Source organism: Schistocerca americana, chromosome 7, assembly GCF_021461395.2.
Source record: "Schistocerca americana isolate TAMUIC-IGC-003095 chromosome 7, iqSchAmer2.1, whole genome shotgun sequence".
Lineage (NCBI taxonomy): Eukaryota > Metazoa > Arthropoda > Insecta > Orthoptera > Acrididae > Schistocerca > Schistocerca americana.
Genome location: NC_060125.1, coordinates 453,604,524 through 453,621,002, shown reverse-complemented (window position 1 = coordinate 453,621,002; position 16,479 = coordinate 453,604,524). Strand labels below are relative to the sequence as shown.

The window sequence follows — 16,479 nt, the reverse complement described above, 5'->3', positions numbered from 1 at the left end:
CCATCATAGACTGGCACTACCCCCATATCTTGTCTGAAGACAGATTTTCCATGCCATGTTCTTACACATCCCTAATTCTCCCATCACCCCCAAGAACCAACTGCAAAGGAGCACCCCTCATGTCCAGGTATTATCCTGGGCTGGATCAACTGAACCACGTCATTAGCCAGCACTTCAACTCTTTGTCACCTTGGCCAGAAATGAGGAACATCATACCCACAATCCTTTTAACCCTTCCTAAAGTGATATTCCCATGTCCTCACAACCTATGCAATTTCCTGATCCATTACTGAGTCACCCCTGCTCCCAGTCTCTTTCTTCATATGTTATATCCTTGAGGAAGATCCAGGTGCAAGACATGTCCAATTCACGCATCCAGCACATCATTCTGCAGTCCTGTCACAGGCTTATCCTAATCCATCAGAGGCAGGGCCTCCTGTGAAAGCAGCCATGTAATATACCAGCTCTGCTGTAATTTCTGCACAGCATTTTATAAGGGAATGACCACAAGTCAACTGTCAACTTGAATGAATAGCCACTACTACACTGTGGCCAAGAACAGAGTTGACCGTCTTACTCCTAATCTGCTCTTCCTCGTCACTCCCTTCCAGACCACTCTTCCAAGTCATCATCATTGTGCTCTGCACAAACTCATCAGTACCAGTGTCAGTGAGTCACATTCTTAGCCCAGGCACCTGCTGTCTCTCCCTCCTTCATTCTTAACTTGTACATCTGCTGCTTTTCTCCAAGCCACTAGAAGAATTGTTCTGCAGTCAGCCACAAATGCGATTCTCTAAATTTTCTCAATAGCGTTTCACAAAAAGAATGTCACATTCCATATAATCACATAAAGAATGTCATTTCATCAGAACTTAGCTTTAATAATGGGAGAATTTAACTGCGTATGGATTGGGTATGGGTACTAAAATGGATCACAATAAGAATTTTGAATGCACTGTTCAAGTCATTGATATGTATAATTTTACATGGAAACAGAATCTACAATCTTCTATAATCCGTTAATCCAGCCACTTATACATAACATAATTTTCTCCTTATTCTTGCCCCACACTTGCCATTTCAGTGCAGAGGCATCCTAGTATAAAGTAAAATGTACATACTTCATGTAATGCAAGATTAGGATTGTATTTAAGTATTAAATTTTTATAGGAAAGGTGCAAACCGGTATCTAACAGTGTACAAAAGGGAAGGCTCCAGCATAGTCCAGGCTGATGCTGTGTTTCAGTTAGGAAGAGCCTCTCGACAGCATATCTTCATGGTGTTGCACAAATATCCTCTCACTAACAAGGAAAGGCATGAGTTGCTGCCACTGACAGAGAGAGATCGCTTGACAACTGAAGGTTGGTACTAAAACATATTTTCTCAATCTTTATAAAGTCCAACCACTTTTTGGAAGTAACTGTGTCAATCTCATGTAAAACACCTTTACTTTTGGCTTGATGAAAGTTATTAACATTTATTGTAATGCTGAAAGTTACCTACATCTCTTGTTTGCAAGAACTTCTGTATCTGCATGTGTCATACACTCACGTATTTGGAAAATACAAGTGGAAACACCTGCGATGTTGAAAATTTGAGTCAGGCCAGGAGGCATGTTCAATTAGCCTAATGTTCAAGGCAACTGCTTGTGAGTAGCAGGAGGTTTTAATCGTGGTTTGGCACAAATTTTCAGCTGTGACTATATATTCACTCATACTTTGTTTGCAGTTGAATACTATATGGAATTGTACCAGGTAATGAGGAATTAAGTTTTTGTGATAAATGATGATTTAGTTACTATGTCATCTGGGATGTGGATGAATAATTCTTTTGGTGTAAGGAAGTGCCTTATAGAATTCGTAGTTGATGACGACGTGCTGCTGAGGTCTATTCCTGTGAAGGTATAGGGTACCAGAAGTCCAAATTGAAAAAAGATTGCAGAGTTCGAGGGTGAGGACACCCTATCCACAATCCTTCAGAATCTCAACAACTTCTCCCCTGTTTGCTACACCTGTTCCTACTTAATCCAACAAGCCACCTTCCTAGATGTTGACCACCACCTAAAAGATGGCTACATCAGTACCTCGCTCCTTATCAAACCTACTAACCACCAGCAATCCCTCCCTTTTGACGGCTGCCACCCGTTTCATACCAAGAAGACCCTTCCATACAGCCTAGCCACCCATGTTCATCGTATCTGCAGTGACGAGCGGTCCCTCTCGAAATGTGCTGAGGGCCTCACTAAAACCTTCACAAGCCGTAATTATCCTCCCAACCTTGTACAAAAACAAATCTCCCATGTCTTAGCGTTCCAGTCTCCCATCACCTCACAAAGTCCCACCGTCATGCCACAGAGGAGCATTCCCCTCGTAACTCAGTACCACACTGGACTGGAGCATCTGAATTACATTCTCTGCCTGGGTTTCGACTTCCTCTTGCCGTGCCTTGAAATGAGAAATGTCCTGCCCACTATCCTTCCCATCCTCCGCCTCCCCACAGTGGTACTCTGCTGTCCACTGAACCTGCACCCCTGCTCCCAACCCTTTACCTCATGGCTCATACCCCTGTAATAGACCTAGATGCAAGACCTGTCCTACATGTCCTCCCACCACCACCTCTCCCAGTCCGGTCACAAACATCACCTATCCCATCAAAGGCAGGGCTACCTGTGAAACCAGTCATGTGATCTACAAGCTAAGCTGCAACTACTGTGCTGCATTCTTTGCAGGCATGACAATCAACAAGATGTCTGTCCACATGAATGGCCTCTGACAAACTGTGGCCAAGAAACAAGTGGACCACCCTGTTGCTGAGCACACTGCCAAATATAACATCCTTCATTTCAGTGACTACTTCACAGCCTGTGCCATATGGGTCCTTCCCACCAACACCAGCTTTACTGAATTGTGCAGGTAGGAACTTTCCCTTCAGTATATCCTATGTTCCCTTAACCCTCCTGGCCTCAACCTTAGTTATTCATTGTCCTCTCCCATGTAGCCCCTTCTCTGTTCCCATCCTAGCACTACACAGCCCTCATTACTCTGTCATGCCCCTGTCTTTCTACTTCTCTTCTCGTATCTTCTCTTCTCTTCCGCAATCCCCCAATCCCCCCCCCCCCTCCCCCCGTTGCACTCCATCTAACCTCCCGATTGCACATAGCTGCCCATCCTTTTTCCATCTCATCCTTGCACACTCCCCAACAGTACGTCACTGTCTGCCACCCCTACCCTACTGTCCATCGCCCTCCCTGTCCCAGCCTCCTCCTTACCCCCACCAAGTCACCACTCTCATCATGCACTGGTGCTGCTGCTCGCAGTGTGGCCTCAGTTGCCTGAGGCTGCAGTCATGTGCGTGTGAGTTGAGTTTGCATGTGTGTGTTTGTCGTCTAATTTTGACGAAGGCCTTACTGGTCGGAAGCTATATTTGTGACAGTCTTTTTGTTGTGCCTGTCTGTGACTCAGCATCTCCGCTATATGGTGAGTAGCAACTTTCCTTTTCACAATATTGTTATGTATATATGTGTGGTGTGCGTACTGTAAAACCTTCAGTACACACACCATCAGGTTATTTGACTTGTCGCTCTAACGAAGTAGGCAAGTGTCAGTAATATGTCTCGTGGTCTTATCGTGGCATGTTTATCTTCTGCCGTTAGGTCAGACGATAGAAATGCCACTTGCACGCTTAGAGTAGCAGATTGACGGTGACCAACTTGAAACAGAACTTGATTAAATTTCACACACATTTATTAAAATAATAACAAGCATAAAAATTACTTAACTAGGTTCTGGATGCTATTTACAATTAATAGTCTGAAGTTCCTTTGGTATTGGTACATTAATCTTATTCTCGCATATATCTGATACTTGACAAAAGTGTCTATACATTTATCTTCATGGCTATGTACAGGAAGATGGTAATCTTATTAGGCGCAGACTGAAACTTGACTATAGACTGGTACAGACAAATGCAGACTGACTAATCGGAGGTCTGTACACTCGTTATAATACTTCGCCCGTTCATGTATCACTGCGCGAGTGTGATCCGGGAGGAGAAAAGGTTCTACGTAAGCAGCAATCTCATTGGCTGCGTTACATATTAATACGCGGATCGGCGGAAGCAGAATTTGGTCCGTCTCTATGGCAGCGCCATCTTGTAGTGCGGAGACGGACGAGCGCTGCGCCTGCGATGTTGTGCTTAGCGGGGCGCGCTCTAGTGGGAAAATTGTGTACGCGCTGACTACGCGGAACTATGTACACAACAATATGTATTATATGTATATTTGAATTGTTGTGTTGGTACATAAGTTTGTAATATTTTTCCATAAGTTTAATAAAACACAAGCAGAGAATGTAGTCATCAGTAATATAGTGTCCTTTACTATCTACAACAGTCTCCCAGTGCTGGGTTAACTTTTTGATTCCACAACCTTAGAAATCATGTGTTTTTGAGATGAAGAACTTGTCAAGTCATGTTCAGAGTGCATTTTCAGCCAGAAAGAAAGTTCCTTGAAGGTTTTTCTATAGAGAAAGGAGTAGGTAAAAATCTGAGGTTACAAGATCAGGTGAATAAGGTGGATGCAGAATCACTTTCTAACACTTTAGACGACTAAGAGTGTGTAAAGTGTGTGTGCAAACTTCCCACTTCTCAAACACGAGTCGTCTTATACTTGTTGTACACAGCTGATCTTCATCTCTGGATAGCTGGTTTCTGGCATCTGTATAAACTTCTTCTCTGAAGAATGATGCTAGTTACAGGAACCTTAAAGACTCTCTCTCTACTTGTGAAATAATTAGGTACTTGAAGAATACTTATCAACAACTATCGATATATTTGAGCTTCATGAAGAACAAAATTCACACTTGACGTATAAATGTTGGCTTCTCATAAGTAACTCGTATCATCTCACATTAGAATCAGATTTAAGTCCATTTAGAAAAGAGTTGGCTTTGCAACCATGTCTCTACTACAAACATATCGTAAATATGTCTTGCCTCCAGCAAGTCCAAGATAAGAGTTTTTTCACAATTCAGAATCTCAATTGTTCTTTTGTCACTAACAATAGTCACGGTTACAAACAGCACAAAAGTTCCTTGATTCTTCTGTGTGCTTTCACTATGACTTCCATGGATCCCCTGACAAGTACTTGTAGGTGCCGTTCAACTTCCGTGTCGACCTTTTGCTCACGACTGATTTCACACCTGCACACACAGACACGTGATGTGTGTAGGGTTCCTTTCTCCCACTCACATCTAAAATATCAGTGTTCGAGACAGTGTAAGGCTGAGTGGTTCTAGAATTTATGCAGAAATTCTCGAAACACAACTTCCCAACCCAACTCCTATATAATGTTTTTTTCAGTCCAGCAGAATGCCGGTGGGCATTATTGTGGATTAGCGTCATTTCACACAGTCTGCCTGGTCATTGTTCTTGGATTGCATCACCAAGATGTCTCAGTTGTTGACAATAAATGTTAGCAGTGATGGTTACACCTTGGAGAAGCAATTCATTGTACACCACACTGTCGCTGTTCCAAGAGATGTGTAACATCATTTTTTGTGGATGTGTGCAGGTCTTTGTACGGAGAGTTCCTGCTTTGTTGGGCTCAAACATTCCTTTCTTTTCCTTATGTTAACATAAAGATGCCATTTCTCTTTGTCAGTAACTATACAGGATAGGAATGCTCAGTGTTGTTCACAAGCCAATTGATTATGAGTAAGCACATGTGGGCACCCACTGATTTTTATACAGTACCCACACACCCAATTTTTGAACCTTCCCCATTGCATGCAAATGTTGCACGATGGTGGGATGATCACAGTTTATCACATTTGCCAATTCTTGAGTGCACTGATGTGGATCGCTGTGGATTAATGTCTTTAAACAATCTTCATCAAACCGTGAAGGTCTCTCTGAGCATGGAGAATGAATACTGCCAAATTGATCTTCCTTCAATTGATAAAACTATTTTCTTACCATGCAAGAGGAGTGGAGTAGAGAATGTCTGGTCATATAGCAGTTTGACTTGAAGTGCTGATGTGAAAGAATTGAGTTTGTTCCAGTCTTATTTATGTATTTTAACAGAGTTATTTGAAAGCTCTCTCACTGATATGTAAAGGAATTGAAGAATTGTGTATGGTTTTTCATTGATCAAAATAACTTTTTACTTTCCACAATTTGACACGGTATGAGTGAAGGGTAGCTTCATTGCCAGCCCGTCAGAGCTCGCCGTGCCTTATTTACACTACAGTCTCATTAAGGATGAAATGTTCAGCTTATAGAAACAACAATACTGAAAATGGCACTTAAATCAATGAATCTTTAAAATGCTATGATTATAGTGTGGTTACAGTAACCCACCCTCCGACATCAACCTTCACTAGTCCCTTTCCTCACCTGCAACCCCCTCCCTTGCTTCCGTTCTAGTTCTACACACTCCTTCTATCCCTCCAGTACAATTTCTCTACTTCTCTCCTCTCCTCTCCTCTCCTCTCCTCTTCCTTTACCTTCCCCCAATTAATCTAAGCCTCCCCATGCTGCACCTACACTCCGATTAAAATTACTTTGTGATTAACAGATTGCACTGGCAGGGGGGCATTGTTGTCAGCGTGCACCCAGCCACGCTTCACAGGGTGCTTACAGGTACCTTCAAAACAGGCATCACAGTGAACACATGGCACTCAAAAAAGAGCTACAATTGTATGGCGGCGGCTGGCCACTACAACTTGACTTGCTGAAACATCAATCACAAAGTAATTTTAATCAGAGCATAGCAACCCTATCCTATCCCAACCATGTCCCTACAATATTCCACAGGCAGCACTAGTATCTTCCCCCATCCTTGCCCTGCTATCTCCCCTCTCCCCCCCCCCCCCCCCCCCATGCCTCTTCTGCACCCCCACTACTCACCTCAGCAGATTGCTTCTCACCTCAAAGTCACTATTCGGGTCATAGCACCCATTGACAACGTTGGCTATGTGTGTGTGTCATGCATATGTTAATTTGTGTGGGTTTTCTGCATGTGATGAAGGATCTAGTCCAATAGTTAAATATAACTAGCATTCTTTTTCATTGTGCCTGTTTGTGACTCAGTGCCTCTTCTATGTGATGAGTATCAATTAATTTGGGCTATACTAGTAATTGCATTTTGCTGGAATGCATACATTTAATTTATCTCCTTGGACTTTCCCATGCGCAAATGAATTGATACTGCTTCATCATTTTCATCGTCTATCCCTTCCCTCCCTTTTTTGTTTCTAAACATTGTGGAATGATGACTGTTCAGTGCAGCAATGTTCTCTTTAGTATTGCACTCCAGTTCTTAGACTTGCACCCTGAGGAGTTGTCTTCGGATTAATATTCCATTTCCAGCTGTTGATACCTTGGAAGCTGACAACTGTGTTTTCGGATAGCCTCATCTGCGGTGAACTTCTTGTTTTGGGCTTGGATTTTATGTAAAGAAGTATTGTTTTATGAAAATTACATATTTTAAATTTTTTTCTATTAGTACATAACTTCTTGTTTTCCAGTTATTTCCACATAGCGTTTACATGTTTTTGTCGATACAGTAGATCATTCAGTTTATTTCATTTCTGTATTGTGTTACTTAAACAAGGAAGATCCTTTGAGCTATTAAATTGTATTGTAAACATCTGCTGCCTTAAATGCTGAGCGTATATTATTCTGTTTCTGCATATCAGTTTTCAGCTGTGTGCTCATTATCTTATTGGTTGCACTCCCCGTAAGAAGCTGTGGATTTCCTTGGCCATAACCATATTGCACTACATGTTTCACCTTTCTCCCCACTCACTCACAAATAGTTCATTTCTGGTGCTATGATGTGCAAGGCAATACTACAATGCCTAAAGTAAAAACAACATCAAATTATCATCTGCAGCAGTGTGTTGCAAAATTTAAGGATAATTTTAGTACAGATGGACGTGTCCTGTCCTGTCAGCCATGTGGGAAAGCAGTAAAGGCTGAACAACCATATCAGCACTGAGACAGCAAGAAACATATTGCAGCAATTTTGCATTTGATCAAAAAACAACCTCTAATTGGTGATACAGTTCCAGGTTCTTCTACAGGACCTGAAACATTTTCAGCTTATTTTGAAGATTTGTGTAGGCCACTTGTGTCAGCCAACATGCCTCTTTCTAAAGTAAATAACCCACTGTTGAAGTTTCTCTCCAAATATTCAAGTTTTGACACTCATAAAGTCAACATTAAGGAAAAAATATCTTCCAAAGAGCTACCAACAAACTCTACAACAAAGTCATTCTGTGTGTAAAAATGAGAAAATCTGGGTTATGTGAAATGAAACTTCAGATTCAACTGGTATGAAAGTTGTGAACGTCATTTTTTTGGCATTAAAAATGATGAAGCGATGTTGAAGAAAGGTTCTTTGCAGATAAGCCAAGAAATGACTGCAAACTAACCAAGAAATGACTACTGTGAACCATGTGACTGTTGTAAGATTAATTAATGAAGCAATGCATATTTTGTGACCAGTTAGTGTAAAGTTTGAAGATGTTGTACTGTTAATAAGAGGTGCTGCTCAATGCTGCAGCATATATGAATAAGGTAGCAGCAGGTGGTATTGCTATTTATCCTAAAATAATCCATATTATGTGCATGGTGTATGATTCCACAGACTGTGAAGAAATTAGAGCAGTATATCCTAAAGTGAATAAATTGATTTCTAATGGGTAAAGGATGTTCATTAATCGCCAAGAAGAAATCACATACTCAAGACTGAAAATTCCAATGTACCAGAGCCACCCATCCCAGTAGAAACACATCAGGAACTTGGATCGTTGTAGTCCAGTATTATGAAGAAAATTTTGATGGTTTTGCCTCAATAGTTAATTTACCAGTCAAAGATGGTGGAACATCAATTAGAATTCTTCAGCAAATGTTAGGTGACACAATGTTAAAAATTATTTGGCATACATATCTGCTAACTTTTGTTTCCTTTGCAGCAGAATTGACAAACTTGAAAAGGGAACGATTCTTCTGTCAGACACAGATCATTTTCATGACATCGAAAGAAAACTGAACAGTCTTAGTGGCTCTACAGCAAAAGTTTTACAAAATAAATAGAGGTGTATGTTTGAAAACAATGTGAGTAATTTCAGATTATGTGGAAATTTCAAATTGTTAGATGGCCATCAGGAAGAGGATATCAATGGGAGTGTAGGCTATAAATTTGACTGGCTGAGATCTTGTGACATGGAGCACTCATTTTGCCAGTATAAAGGAACATTTACAGTGAGTTTGAAACATGCTGCAACAACATTCACAACTTTGCTCATGGGTAGTGCTGAACTAGTGATGTTGGTAACATGTTGCTGACACACAACAGTGCTCCACAGCTGCTTCCATACAGATCAAAGGAACATCGTTTCTGGCCTGCTACTGCTAAATACCATTGTGCTGTGCTGTGGTTTGTTTAGCCCTGTCCTGCTTCACAAACTGCAGGAACTATTTGAAGTATGGCTAGCTTTGAAATAAATATGCAAGTCTTTGATTGCCAAAAGCAAATGAGTAACAGCAAGTCTTTGCTTCCCAGGAATTGCTTTTCTGAAATTTATGTCCTTCATTCAAACACTGGCTCTATGATATTCATTAGAATTTTTAAATCAGATGGCTATATCCTAATGAACTTATGAACACCAGAACCATCTTCCAAATTCAGCTCAAACAGCATGTCATTCCTGCCACATCTTCTGTAGTACCAATAAATGTCTGATTCGTTAAAGAATCGAACTCCCATGTGTAAAACAGCCTCAAACATCTGATTATTTTAAAGATGAGTTAATGTGTTAAATATTTGACGTTAAGAACTTAAGGCAGGAAAAGATTAGAGAAGGTTTGAAATTATGCTTGAAGTTTGTTGGAAGTTGCTAACTGCTCTCATTATGAAATATGGGATGAATATAGTTTGGGTAGTTTGCATTCCATTTTAAGAAAAAGCAGGTTTTTCATGCATCTTAATGTCTGTGCTGCCAGTTCAGTGTAGCAGACAATGTGGATATATACCGGGTGATCAAAAAGTCAGTATAAATTTGAAAACTTAATAAACCAAGGAATAATGTAGATAGAGAGGTGAAAATTGACACACATTCTTGGAATGACATGGGGTTTTATTAGGGGGAAAAAAAAGTTCACAAAATGTCCAACAGATGGCGCTGGACAGCAAAACGTCAGTGACTGCGCATGACAATCGTGTATTAAAGGAGCTGTAATGAGAGAGAGAATCAGATGCGCCAGCAGTCGCAGCATGTTGACATTACCTGGAAAGGCACTTGTAGTAAAGTTGTATTATCAGAATGGGGAATGTGCTAGTTCAGCGTTACGATCCTATCGCCTTAGGAAGGGGATTCGAACGGGTAAAGGTCCGTTGACAAATGCAGCTGTGGCGACAATGATTTTGAAGTTCGAAGCCACAGGTTGTTTAGACAATAGACCCCGTAGTGGCTGACCGAGCACAAGGCATAATGCTGCTTAGACAGTTCGGGAAGAAATGGAGACTGTAGCGGGTTCGTCTATGCGCGGGGAAGTCAGCGCTTGTGCAGTCGCACGTCGCACCGGAATTTCGTACACTACTGTTTGTTTGGCACTTAAGCCTACCCTCCGATGCTATCCGTACAAAATCCATCAGCATCATGAACTGTTACCTGGCGATTTAGTGAAGCGGAGGGCATTTGCGGTGTGGGCGTTTCAAAAGATGGCAGAAGATGACAATTGGTTGAGTAACATGTTGTGGACCGCCGAAGCTCATTTCACGCTCCGAGGGTCTGTCAGCGCCCACAACTGCAGAATTTGGGCTACTGAAAATCCTAGAACTGTCGTGGAAACTCCATTGCACGACGAGAAAGTCACGGTATGGGTTGGATTTACCACATCTACCGTTATCGGGCCTTTTTTCTTCGAGGAAATGCGTGATTCTGGTTTTGTAACTGCTACCGTGACGGGTGAGAGGCACACCGATATGTTACAGAATCGCATCATCCCCAGCCTGGCTGATAAACACCTGCTGGAACGTACAATGTTTATGCAGAATGGCACTCCACCCCATATTGCTGGACGCATGAAAGATCTCTTGCGCGCGTCATTTGGTGGTGATTGTTTGCTCAGCCGCCACTTTCGTCATGCTTGGCCTCCCAGGTCCCCAGACCTCAATCCGTGTGATTATTGGCTTTGGGGTTACCTGAAGTCACAAGTGTAACAGTGCTGTTCACAACATTGTTCCTCGACTACAGCTGTTGTTGAGGAATGATGGTGGACATATTGAGCATTTCCTGTAAAGAACATCATCTTTGCTTTGTCTTACTTTGTTACGCTAATTATTGCTATTCTGATCAGATGAAGCGCCATCTGTCGGACATTTTTTGAACTTTTGTATTTTTTTGGTTCTAATAAAACCCCATGTCATTCCAAGCATGTGTGTCAATTTGTACCTCTCTATCTACATTATTCCGTGATTTATTCAGTTTTCAAATTTATACTGACTTTTTGATCACCCGGTACATAAAAATGTTTGTCACTATTGTGGATGGTGGTACAAGCAATGAACAGTATGTCAGCAAGTTGTTGACTATGATGGAATAGTATTGTGAACAGAAACGTGTCTTTAAACTCAGTGTAAACACACCGAAAGATAGCATTTTGGGATAATTGCCAGACATTTTGTAAATCATTTGAATGTGCTGTACATACTGGTTTTAACTTTGATATGCCTGTGCATCTTACATCAAGTGTCCAACTAATTAAGATATGGAGTACATTTATAGCTGAAATTGGGCACATGTGTTAGCCTGTACTGAGATCAGATTATAGTTTACTGAAACTGGTCATTGTACATAAAGATTTTGCAAATGTGATCTTGCCTAAGAAGTTGTCTTTCTTCGAGTTGAATATTTACAGATGGCCCCATATTGCTCAGAATGAGCAAGTCAACTAAAGAGTCCATTTATTTTGAATTTCCAACAATACTGCAAGGTGAGGAGGAAAAGTAATGTTGATACAAAACTTGAGCAACAACTTGGCAGAAAATGTTTCAACAGTACATATACTTCTCTTTTCACATTGTGCTGCTGTGGTCATATTCTCTTCCTTCCACCCTCCTTCCCTCTCCTCGCTCATCTTTGAAAGAGCACGTGCAGTTTGCCTTTTCTGATCAAAGAGGAAACTGTTACCAATATTTCCTTGGTCTACAATAGCTCTTTACCTTTTGGTGTATATGATACAGATTTGTTTGGTATTCTTCCTTCTGCATTCTTTTCAGCTGTGAGAATTGTCTTTCATTACTTGCTTTGATTATATTTTGTGTTATAAAAATTTCCAGTCCTCTCAGTGGTTTGTCATTTTTTGAATCTATACACTCGTGCGTGGGTTTTAATCACTCTCAGGGATCTCCATTCTGATATATCTGCTATAACCCTGTATGTAATAACAGAGGTTGAAAATACCGCTTCAGTTGTAAATTACTTTATTTTCACGTGACTGGTTTCAGACTGGTATAAGCCCATCCCCAGGTGCCGTAGCTGTGCTGTGGTCCCCGAGCGCCACATGTACCAGGCACGGTGTACTGGAGCACACTGTGCCTGATATACGCAGCGCTCGGGGACCACAGCACAGCTACGGCACCTGAGGATGGGCTTATACCAGTCTGAAACCGGTCGCCTGAAAATAAAGTAATTTACAACTGAAGCGGTATTTTCAACCTCTGCTATAATGCTCAGTTGCAGATATATATATAATACTTGGATACACACCGCGACACCAGACTGCTGATGTGCTACACTTTGAATACTCTGCCAACTATATTTGTGCGGGCTGGCCACCTAAGGCAGCCTGTGGTGGGGCACATGAATTGGGCACATGGCACGGCATCCGTCATGCCATCTACCAGAGCCCTCCTCTTTATAATCATAGTGCAGCAGGCACCAGCTTTCATTGTGTCCTTACTAATTGTCAGCCACTGCTTGTATCAGCACTAGGCTTGTTTCAGTGTTTGTGTCTCCAATTTCAACTGCTGTCACTTGTGTGTGGAAAAAGAATAAGCTTTGGTTCATTGCAGCCATGCTGTTGTTTGTGTCTTACTGTGTGACACAATTGGTGATGAGTGCAGTGTTCGCTACAATGTGCTCAGTCTATTTGGTTGTTCCCTCAGTTATTCTGTACATGGAGACAGTACTACAATCTCCTTGAGCAGCTGCAGGCTCTTATAGTTATTATCATGAACTTGTCAGTCACATTGACTATGTAGGCTTCCTCACTGTCGGGGTACCTGCCGTTCTTTCCCACTTATGATGATGTAGCTGAAGACTGGGAGGCTTACAAGAAGTGGCTTCAGCAACACTTCCTCGCTTCTGATGTCACTGATGCAGACATGTTTAAGGCTTTGTTCCTTTCTTTGGTTTCTCCTCGTCTCTACCAGTTGTTGTGCGAGTTAGCCCCACTCTAGGGACCTGTGTCACTTCCGTTTGACAAAATATGTAAGTTGTTGTCAGATTATTACCATAAATGCGTGCATGTCAGTGCAGCATGTGTAGAGTTCTATTGTCCTCATGAACAACTCCACCAGGCTTGGGTAGCCAAACTCTATGACCTCTGTCTCAAATGCCAGTTTGTTACTGATGCTCATCATCATTCCTATGCTGGTTGTAAGGTCTGTGGAGTCATCACTTGGTTGAGTCCTGACAAGGAGGAGCATTAACATGCACAACAATGCAGGAATCCATCTTTGGCTGATGTGTTAAATATTGCTCATTCTTTCGAGATATCTTGTGCTGGCTTTGTGTGGCATTGCTGCAGTGGGTCCTGTTCCTGGTTGTCGGGTATGTATCTGTTCTCAGGGGGAGAATAATGTGGCAGCTGTACAAACACAGCACATTGCACTGGACAGCAATGTGCCAAACAGCGACCACAGCAGTGGCAGCATTCCATGCTCTCATCTCGCCCATATTGTTTCGTGCAATGTGAGAGGACCGATGGCCTAAGTGCTGGGTGACTTCCAACAGATGTAGGGGGAAAAAAAGACAAACAGCTTCTGTGTGTCATTCCCAGCCTCCTCCTGCAGACATGAACATGGATGTTAATTGTGTGTCTCCAGTGCTTATGAATCATAACAAATTGTTTATCGAAGTGTGACAGACAGAGTGCTGTGCGGGCACGACTACAGCCTTGACTTTACTGAATTCACAAACTTCTGTATATTTGGGATCTTTGGTGTTATCTGCAGTTACTCAATGTTTGATGAATTACAAGTGGACATTGGTTTTGTTGCTTGACCTTTTTTTTTTTATATATAGTGGATGATGTTAGTACTGCAAATTTGTTCTGCCTTGATGCTTTCAGTGCATTTGGTTTTCCCATTTCAGATGCAGTGCACCTTGTTTCTGACTAGGTCCCTTACCAGCAGGTAGATTCTCTGTGTTCTCGTTTCTCTTCTTGTATTGGTTAGGTTGTGCCACTAATTTTGCAGCCCACTTTACCCTCAAACGTACAGTGTGACCACACTATTTCCATGTGCACCCATTCCATTGGCACTTTGTGATGAAATGAAATTAGAAGTGGACAGGCTAATGTCTTTATGAGTCACTCAGCCTATTACATCGAGTGAGTGGTCAACCCACCTCATTATTATTAAAAAACCGAATGGTCATCTTTGTTTCTGCGGTAACTTTAAAGTTTCAGTTAATGCTCAATCTGTCATTGATATCTATCCTTTGCTCTGTACAGATGAGTTATTGACTAAGCTCTCTGGAAACCAGTTTTTCTACAGAACTGATTTATTGGAAGGTTATTTACAGGTTCAGTTGGATGATGATTCTAAATGGCTGCTTGTGATTAACATGCCGTTTGAACTGTACCAATATCACTGTCCCCTGTTATGTGTGGGTAGAACCACTGGAATTTTTCAGCATTATTCTGAACAGTTTGACAGTGTCCACTCCGGGTTGCATTAATGATCTCAGTGACATCAGTGTGACGGGTGCATCCATGGAAGAGCATTTATATAAGTTGCACACCTTCTTCACTGTCTTTCATTCCGTAGGGTTGAAATTCAACTTGGCTTTTTGTTTGTGTGTGTTGATAATGGGGGTAATTTTCGAGTTTTTTTCCCCTGCAAAGGGTTGAGGCTTGAAAATGGAAAATTTTATCTTTTACAGTCAATAACTACATTTTACACACAGAATTAATTTCTTGAATGTTTTCAGATACTTTTCACTTGATACATTGTTGAACTGCTTCTTCCTTGAATGCAATGTGTCGCTGCACTGTTGTGAGGACACATCTTGATATTTACTAGCAGTGGATTTAGGAAAGAAAAGTAAAACTGAGTTTGAGACGAGGAATACCTGCGGGTTACTAGGGGTCTGGTTTGGAGGTAAAGTTGTAGGATCATAATTTAGGTTCGTACTGTACTTTGTAGTAGCTGTTTTCAGTAGCATGGATGGTGAAAAAATGCTTCCACTGAAGGGAACAGAAAGGAAAACAAATCCTTGATAAGCCCAATATTGTTAATCTTGGGTGTAGGGACAAAGAAAGACCATTTGAAAAGACAGACATTTGCAACATTCAGATTTAGGAAGATAGGTTGAGAACAGTGTTGAGAGTCTGTGTAAGCTGTTTGGGAATAATTTGTTTTGCAAGGTTTGAAGGTAGTTTCTAAGCATGCGAGAGATTAGTTTACGAAAGGAGAATCTCCAAGCCGCAAGGGGCTGATGAAGGGTTTGGATAGCTGTGATTATTTGATATGTATTAGTATGCCATGGATGTGGGGGGGTACTGTTGGAGTGATACATAATTTAGAAAGATCCCATACGTGGTGTTGAGCATGTCAGAGGTGAGATGCTAGCAATTACTGCCACAGAATAAACAGAGGTGGTTAGTGAAGGTACATACTTAGAAGGTGCAATTATGTAGGATTGGAGTATATAATATTTGTTCAGAAAAGGTGGTGATCTTTATGAAATGTTTTGTGCCCACCAGTGATATATGGCAGTATGTCCATTGTGAAGAATACTAAGGAATCACAGGTAGAGTCTGAAATACTGGAATTTGGATAAGACATTGGTGAGGGTACAGTGGTCTGGAGTTTGTAGTGAAGTTGCTTGAAGGAAAAATATTGTGAGAGAGGTATAAAAAATGAAAAGAAAAATAATGGAAATAATTTTTGAATGAAGTGATTGTTGCAGTAACTGATGGACAAGTTAGGAAAGTGGATAGGGCAGTGTATATGGGCAGTTGAGTGGAGAAAGCATAGTAGAAAACTGCTTGACAAAAATGTGAGGGAACACATGCAGAGCAAGCATGTGTGTGTGTCATCTGCACAATTCTCTCAATAACTCCCTATATCCCCTTGATGTCCCACATCTCCCCTTCACTCTACTCCTACCACTCTACCTTTAAACCCCTCCCCCCCTCTCCCAAGCCCTGCTCCTTCCCTTATTAGGAAGTGTCATTCCACTC

At 41.5% G+C, this 16,479-nt stretch overlaps 1 protein-coding gene across 3 annotated transcripts in view; it reads left to right on the top strand.

Annotated features, from left to right (window-relative positions):
• The window catches only part of LOC124622217 (3'-5' RNA helicase YTHDC2-like), a 302,377-nt gene that overhangs the window by 33,369 nt on the left and 252,529 nt on the right, over positions 1-16,479 (top strand). For all 3 annotated transcript variants that reach the window (XM_047147868.1, XM_047147867.1, XM_047147869.1), the window contains exon 3: positions 1,171-1,361. In XM_047147868.1, the coding sequence (XP_047003824.1) occupies positions 1,171-1,361 (191 nt within the window). The remainder of the gene's footprint in view (positions 1-1,170; positions 1,362-16,479) is intronic.